Genomic DNA, 7,802 nt, shown 5'->3' on the forward strand with positions numbered 1-7,802 from the left:
AATCGCCCAGCTCACCGAGGCCACTCTTAATGCACGTGCCCTTCTTGCGCCGCTCGCGCACTTCTGCCTGCAGTGCCCGGCCGCGTTTGACCCTCATGCGTGTACGCACAGACTTCAACGGAAAGCGTCTGGCTCCTCCTGTGGCAGGCCGAGAACTACAAGTGCCAAGAAAAAAAAACAAGGCGCAAATGGAAATGACACAGGAAGTATCACGAGTGGCACAAAAGAAACGAACAACGACAAAGAAAAAAAACCTCTGCATATATATGTGTGTGGGCGTGACTGTTAAAGAATACAACGAAGTTCCAAAAGTGCGAGAACAACCTCAACCTGAGGAGGCGGAACTAAACGTATACAAAGAGAGGTACCTACCACCGCAGGCAGAGGCTTTGCAACTGATAATCACGCTGAACCGGTCCCAGATGACGCTGAATGTTGTTGCCGTTGTTGGTGCTGTTTCCTGAAGACGCGCATGCAGAGGTCATACGTCACAAATATAGCCGCATTTGACGGGAACGCACGCACTGCAGTTAGCGACCAACCGCAATACAGCGCCCGTATGCCGCCTTCCAAGTACAACTGCCGCAGCGCCTCCATGAAGCGGTAAGAGGCAAAGGTCGGGTCCACCTGCACCCGCGTCTTGACAACGTCAGCGGGGAAAAACGCAGTCCAGAACGCCACCCCACTGCAACCCCCAGCAAACATAAGTCGCCACGGCGAGAGATCGGCGGTTGAACTGCCTGCAGGAGTCAGAAGCTCCTTCGTCTTATCGTACGTGCCGCAATACGCCGCGGTGCCAGGCACCTCACGGGCAAGCATCGCCACACCGCCTTTGTACAGCGCCGTCACGCCACCTTGACGTGCAATCTTCACCATACAGTCCATGACGCCGTGGTACTGCCGCTGCTCCACGGGCAGCATGTTCNGTCACGCCACCTTGACGTGCAATCTTCACCATACAGTCCATGACGCCGTGGTACTGCCGCTGCTCCACGGGCAGCATGTTCGCCACCTGCAGGTGGCACTTGACAAGTTCCAGGGGAGTTAAAAAGGTTGTCGACGCAACGCCACCGCCAATGCCTCCAATGGCGATCTGCCAGGCAAGCGGGTGGTACTCATCAGCGCCTAGTTCCCGCAGGGTCCACTTATAGAAGGAGAAGACAACAGCGTGCTCGAAACCTGAGCCTACGAAACGTGTTAAAACACCGTGATAGAAGGAAAGCATTCCTTCTTCTCTTACAAGCTTCACAGCACAGTCCATGTAGCCTTTGTACCGCGATCCGTACGCCTGCAGGCGAACCTTGATCGTGTCGAGCGGGTATTCCAGCACCACGCCTACTACACCGGACGCCGTACCGGCGGTGAATGTGTGGAGGTACTCTTCTGCCATTCCTGCGTGGCAAAGAGCTATGCAACATGCGACGAAAAGAGAAAAACAAAACACAACCACAGTACCAAGACGGCACCGAAACAAGAGAGAGAAGGAAGAAGGGTGAAAAATAATTAGAGTATGGATATATGTGCTGCTGCAACGCACGCGAAACAAAAAAAAAGAATTCAAATCCCTCATGCGTTATTTGCGTGTTGTAGACGTGCTCACAGCGTGGAATATTCGCTAATTCCGGGGCCTCTTTGCGGGTGGTGCGGCACTCATCCCGACGGCTTCACCACCGCCGTCATTGCCGCCAGCCTCATCAGAGCCGTCGCTCTCCACGTCGCCGCCCTCCCACTCCGCAGAGTCCATGAAGCTGCTGCTCGGTGCGTCGCACGCCATCATAGCAACTACATCCTGATCCCTGCCGCCGCGAGCGGCAACGGCACCCACTGTAGACTTCGCACCCGCTGCTTTCGCCATGTTGCGGCCAAAGAAATCGTAACTCCTCGTTTGCGCCGCCTCTATGAATGCAAATGCCTCGCTAAACAGGCCGCAGTTTTTCTCCGCTGTCGATGCGGACGGCTGGACGAAAGAAGGGGGCAACGATGCCATTTCAGCCAGCACTTCACCCGTTTGTGGTTTTGAAATGGCAAAGTAGGCAAGAGGCGGGCCTCCGTTGCCGTGGTACGTCATTGCTGATAAAACTCTAGGAATTGTCAACGAGGGTAAACACAATCGCCAGTAGTAACCAGCAGCGAGAAGAAGAAAAAGAAGAAATGAATCAAAGAGAAATGATGAGAAGCGCAATCTAAACAAATCAAAAGGTTTTAGCCCAAGTTTCTGTTTTCCTTCCTCATCGGTTCATGCCAGAATGCGGTGGGTCAACACATTCTCGCACTCGTTATGTCTCTTTCATACTAAAAATCACTAATTCCCCACCCCCCCCACACTTTGCCCGAGACGAGCCGGGAGGTATCGCTCAAAGACGGAGAGCTTTTTTTTTCTTTTTTTGAAGGCTTTCATGCGCCCCCCACTTGCCACCGGAATGGTACTGGTTCATTCTTCTGATGTGGTCCTCATTCCCTCTACAATAAGGCAGCACGCTTTTACATCGCACCCGCACCTCAAAACGTATTCAGTACACCTTACACAATCGAAAACGAGAAAAACCAACCACAATCAAATATGAAGGAAAACACAAAAAACGTTTGCACAGAAACTATACGCAACAGGAAAAATGTTGCGCTGTTACATGACCGTGCACCCGCCGCTGGAGCCACCACGCCTCTTGTACTTGGAAAGCCATTGCATCTGCGTCTGATTGATGGCACCACGCCGCTTCTCGCGAACCATTGAAATCGCGTCGAGCGGCTCAACACCGCCGTACTCCACAAGCGCCAAAGCCACAAGAATAGGCGCGCGACCAAGGCCAGCCACACAGTGGATCGCAACCGTGGCGGGCTGTTCAGAAGCTCCAGAGTCCAACTGATCCTTTTCAGCATCTAACAGCCGGAACCAGCTCTCCAGTACCGACTTCGGCGGAGCCGCACCATCATCGAACGGCCAGCTGTGGACCTCAATGCCGCTCTTTTCAACGAGCGTCGCGTCGTAGGTGGGGCCACACACACGCACAAGATGCCGTACATGCCGCCGCTGCAGCGTCTTAATGTACGTGGGCAGATTACTCGGAGACGGGGCATCGAGAATGAGGAGGTTGAACAGCGTGCGTGACGGGTTCTTGCCATCCTGGCACTCAATGAGCGTGCAGTTCACCTCCATTGATTCACCTTGTAGTTCTTCGGCACGGCGGATTTGCTCGCTGCAAACGGCGAAACTGATGAAGAGCACAGGGTTACAGCTTGCCTGATTTTATTTCGTTGTGGGACTCGTTTGGCTTCCTTTGGGTTGGCGAAAGTGGGTGGGAAATTGACTTCAGCTTTCCAGCCACTGCCTTCTAAACGCCGCTCAACTTCTGTTGTATGTAGGTCGTGCTAGAGCAACCCAAAAAGTAAGTACCATTGGAAAAGAAAGCCAGTTTATCTGCATAAGGAATATATACATGTATGCGTTGTGACATTATTCCAATATCAATGACGGTTACACTTCAGTAGAAGAGAGAATGTGTAAAATGAGTTATTACCATCTCCCAGTTATGCAGCCATTCCAGTAAGTCTCACCCATCACGCATAGGCGTTGCCTCCAGAGATGTTAGTCGGATTCTTCCCACCACACATCGCAATGCGGTGCAGATACCAATATGTCGTATAATAATTCGCTTTATTCCTGTTAAGCCCATCATTAAGGTCCACACAATGAAATGGTTGTGGTACACACATTCGCCTCATGCCCCTACCAATACGCAAATCCCTCTGGCAGCTGACAGGGCGCGGCACAACCGCGCAACCCTGCGACTCCTCCGGCGCGACGTCGCCAAGAGATCTTTTTTCTGAGAACGCTGCTCTCGATCAAAAGCCCACAACTACAGTCAATTCCTCAGCTGCCATCCAGTCGGGTGTGAACAACAGCACCCAAACTCAAAGAGCGTCAAACAGTCCTCTGCACCACACAAGAGATAAAACACGCTGCGCATCTCGGGAAGAGCAAAGCCCCTTCAATACAACTTCCGCTCTCAAAACAGAAGTGCGGCGAATTCTTCACAAGCGACCGGACAAAATAGGTTGAAATCGCAGCAAAGCGTCATTCCGAAGACGGGAACGCCACCCAGAGCACGCATGGGGCCCTCAATTCAAAATGCGTTTCCAGCATGCTGCAAGAAACAAAAAAAAAAGCCTTTGCATCCCCTTCACTATTACGCGTTGCTAGGCGCCCCATGCTGTTGACTCACGCCACATAGCAGCGACTCCTTGCTAGCAACACACACAAAAAGATACCTTCACATTTGGGGTCCTACAGCGGGGGAAACATGCAAGAAAAAAATCACGCAGTGAGGAACAAGAGAGAATTAACACGCAAGCACACATGCAAGGGGTCTGCGCATAGGAGCGCACGGTAACTCCGAGTGCTACGGTTTAAACGCCGGTTAGCCCACTGGCAACAAAAAAAACACAAAAAGGTGCACGTTGAAAAAAGAGTCACAATGCGAATTAATGAAACACGTGAAGACACAGGAGTCACACATGCTCTTCGTACCTCCACCAACCACACTTACTTGCTCCGCTACTGCGCCGATCAGCTCATTCACCTCATGTGATGCACGTGTGTGGCACAAGAGGTCTGGTTTGCAAACTAAATCACAGGGCATGGGAAGCAAGGCTGTCACAGCAACACTCTCGCATGGCACACTGTCGCTTCGCCAGCTGAGAATCTCAGACGCAAAACGCTCGTCCGTAGGAAACGGAACGCAAGTGCAAAATTCTCAACAGGCCTCATAACAAACGTGTGTAAACATATATATAAATATATATGTTACCAGCTCACATCAAGGCGCATTTTGTGCATGCCAGAGAGCCCTCCTGGTTCTGGACGTGCCGCGGCTTGTAGCGCATCAGCCAGTTGAGCTGCACTTGATTTATCGCGCCCTTGCGCCGCTCCCGCACGTAGCCAGCCGCGTCCAGCGGCGGCATCCCGCCGTACTCGACAAGCGCCAGTGCCACCAGAATGGGAGCTCGACCAAGGCCCGCCACACAGTGCACAGCAATGGTCTCTGGTGGAATTTTATTCTTTTCCTGCTCCAGCAGTTCGAGCCAGTTGTCAATGACGACCTGCGTGGGCGGGGCGCCGTCGTCGAAAGTCCAGGCATGCACCTGAATGTCATGTCTCGCGAAGACCTCCAAGTTGTACGTAGGGCCGCACGCACGTACTATGTGCCGCACGTTGTGCTTCTGCAGCAGCTTCACGTACGTGGGAACACTGCTCGGCGACGGGGCGTCGAGAATGAGGAAACGGAAGACGACAGTGTCGGATTCCCCACGCTTGCACTCCACTAAGGTGCCATTAACCTCCATCGCTAGAGGAGCAAAACTAAATATAAGAGTGCAAGGCAAAAGAGAAAACCAAACAGGGGCTCCATAAGTCAAACACTCAAATCGATACAAGCGCCAGCGCATCATTGCGCAACGCACATCACCATCCTTACATCCCAACTGACAGTACACAAGGGCGGCGTATAGCTCCCTTTGGAGGGCGACAAGACAAAACGCTGCCGCACTCTTTCCTGCAGAATCGGCCCGCAGTGAAACGCGCCCTCAGAGCGGTACAGCTCCTTCGGCTCAGATGCGGTCTCGTAGAGCTGCACAGAGTGGCGGCACGACAACAAATCGTCGGCGGTGCCGTACATGAGCAGAACAGACCGCGGGGCAATCTTGGCGATGCAGTGCAGCGCCTGGCAGTGCTTGCACGGCCTCTTGCCGTTGCGGAAGTTTAGCCAAAAAGACGACGTCCGGCGGAAAGGGCTGAAAAAGAACATGCTGTACGCCCGCCGCGAGAAATATCCACCAACCATCTCAACAATCTTCTGGTCCCGCAGCGTCGCACACGTGAGCACTGCATTGCCCCCTTCAACGACAGCAGCGGCGCCCTGGACATCCAGCGGGGCCCGCCGCACCGCTCTCCTGTTCCTCTTGTCAAGGATGCCGCCGTTAACAGACTTGAAGTAGCAGAGCAGCGCCTTCGCAAAATCCATGTGGCCGTGCTAGGCGATAATGTGGAGGGCCGTTCGCCCCCTGATCAACAGCCACATTGACGTTCACAACCCCTCTATTCCTTTGCTTTTAGAAGCGTCTGAGTGTCGTCAACCTCCGCGGCGACGTGCAGCTACGTCATGCTTGATAACATGTTCCAAAACGTTTCACACAGCGATAGACACCAACGTCTCTTTCGCCCCTTAAGAGAGTTTCATTGGTGGCTCGGCTTGTTCACCTCCGCCTTGTACCACGTGCCTCAACACGAGGGCAAGTGGATGGGACAAGAAGCACAGCAGTGAAGCACAAAGAGGTTCAATGCAGCCCCGCCTTCAAGCTACTTTCACCATTGAATTTTTTTTGTCGGCGCTCTGTTTATTTCGGCTGCTGCAAGGCTGTGTAGCCCTAAGGGCGTACAATGGCCCGGCGCGTCCGGTCCGCGCCGCTTCTGCAACCGAATTCCTGGAGCACTGCGCCTTCAGAAGTGCCCGTCGCACCGCACCACCTTCTCTCAGCGCGGCTTGGCCAACCACGTAGCGTTGTAAATAGAACGTGCTGCGGCGGAAAGCATCGACGCCAGTCACACCTCAATGCGGAATGCCTCATGCGCCATCCGTTCGGCGTGGGGGCTCAGAGAAGAAGGTGCAACTGCCGTTCCGCATCCGCTGTGGTGGAAGGGGCACCAATAGACATGCATCCGTGGCAGTGCCCATCGCCGAAACAGACTCGCTGCGCCCACTGCAGCCAACACAGAGGCTGAATGCTGAAGGGTGCCGCTCCCCACCACCTCATCAGCACTGCATCAGGGGGGCAGCGCTGTGGTGCAGGGAAACGTGAAAGATACGCCACATGCTCCGTGGTGCCGATCCATCACCTCATGAGGAGGGAGATGCCGCACGAAGCCCCGGTGTCTGCGCTTCGCCCACACACCGCATAGAGGGAAATGCGGTAACTGCAACACTTCTGCGGAAACAGACGGGAGGGAGAGACGCAAGCAGGATGGCAGCAAGAAAGAACCGCGACGGTCGACGCAGGAAGCGCCCCGCAAACGTTGGCTCCCCCGCGTAGTTGCAGCGTGGAGAAACAGTCACAGAAAAAAAAACAGGCAGTAGCATACACATAAACATTCTGCACGCCCGTAGAATGTATTGCCCTGTTTTACTGTTGGTTTTGGCTCCCGCCAGCAGCCGTCGGCTGCGGTAACGTCCCCGTGAAGGAGCGTGAAGACCGCAGCCTCCGCCGCCGCGAGAGCACAACAACAACAACAACGCGCAAGCGCACACAAAAAAGACACTGGCAGCCAAACGACTCACACGCCACGCAGGGGAAAATGGGGAGCCCCTCCACACCACGCACGGCACCGTGCGGTTCCTCAAACGAAAACCGACGAAGAGAAATGAGGATGAAACGATGGAGACAAGAAGAACGTGTTCCTGCGGATGAGAACAAAAAACAACACAAACAAAAAAAGGCCCTGGAAACATTAAAGACACTACGCACAGAAAGAAAAAAAGTACAGGGTGAGAGAAAATTGCCCTTCCCGGTGGAAAAATAAGAGAACCACAACACGCAATAGAAATAGGAAGCTTGACATAAAGCACACACGGCGAAACGTGGCGCTGACACTCTCTCTCCCTCTCTCTCTCTCCTTCTCCTTCTTTCTCAGATTCGTACGACCCACACGCCTGCGTGTTGCGGCAACTCTTCCGCGGCATTCATAATGCCCGCACCCCGCCCCGCGAGAAATTCTCCCGCGGGCGCCAGCCGGTCGTGCAGAAGAAGAAGAA

At 53.8% G+C, this 7,802-nt stretch overlaps 6 protein-coding genes across 6 annotated transcripts; all 6 read right to left on the bottom strand.

Moving 5' to 3' along the window:
• Nucleotides 1-402: 402 nt before the first annotated feature.
• DQ04_03611000 (mitochondrial carrier protein) lies at nt 403-705 on the bottom strand (the record flags this gene model as incomplete). Its single annotated transcript, XM_009312960.1, has 1 exon — nt 403-705. One exon carries the CDS (start codon nt 703-705, stop codon nt 403-405), a length of 303 nt encoding a protein of 100 aa, XP_009311235.1.
• Nucleotides 706-805: 100 nt separating this feature from the next.
• On the bottom strand, nt 806-1,390 carry DQ04_03611010 (putative mitochondrial carrier protein; the record flags this gene model as incomplete). The annotated part of the gene is made up of 1 exon (XM_009312961.1): nt 806-1,390. One exon carries the CDS (start codon nt 1,388-1,390, stop codon nt 806-808), a length of 585 nt encoding a protein of 194 aa, XP_009311236.1.
• A 225-nt stretch (nt 1,391-1,615) lies between these two features.
• Nucleotides 1,616-2,068, bottom strand: DQ04_03611020 (hypothetical protein; the record flags this gene model as incomplete). The annotated part of the gene is made up of 1 exon (XM_009312962.1): nt 1,616-2,068. The coding sequence occupies one exon, from the start codon at nt 2,066-2,068 to the stop codon at nt 1,616-1,618; it is 453 nt and encodes a 150-aa protein (XP_009311237.1).
• A 555-nt stretch (nt 2,069-2,623) lies between these two features.
• On the bottom strand, nt 2,624-3,154 carry DQ04_03611030 (putative protein tyrosine phosphatase; the record flags this gene model as incomplete). Its single annotated transcript, XM_009312963.1, has 1 exon — nt 2,624-3,154. One exon carries the CDS (start codon nt 3,152-3,154, stop codon nt 2,624-2,626), a length of 531 nt encoding a protein of 176 aa, XP_009311238.1.
• A 1,655-nt stretch (nt 3,155-4,809) lies between these two features.
• Nucleotides 4,810-5,340, bottom strand: DQ04_03611040 (protein tyrosine phosphatase-like protein; the record flags this gene model as incomplete). Its single annotated transcript, XM_009312964.1, has 1 exon — nt 4,810-5,340. The coding sequence occupies one exon, from the start codon at nt 5,338-5,340 to the stop codon at nt 4,810-4,812; it is 531 nt and encodes a 176-aa protein (XP_009311239.1).
• Nucleotides 5,341-5,441: 101 nt separating this feature from the next.
• On the bottom strand, nt 5,442-6,017 carry DQ04_03611050 (hypothetical protein; the record flags this gene model as incomplete). Its single annotated transcript, XM_009312965.1, has 1 exon — nt 5,442-6,017. The coding sequence occupies one exon, from the start codon at nt 6,015-6,017 to the stop codon at nt 5,442-5,444; it is 576 nt and encodes a 191-aa protein (XP_009311240.1).
• Between the last annotated feature and the right edge of the window lie 1,785 nt (nt 6,018-7,802).

This window comes from Trypanosoma grayi, assembly GCF_000691245.1.
Source record: "Trypanosoma grayi strain ANR4 Tgr_361_V1, whole genome shotgun sequence".
NCBI lineage: Eukaryota > Euglenozoa > Kinetoplastea > Trypanosomatida > Trypanosomatidae > Trypanosoma > Trypanosoma grayi.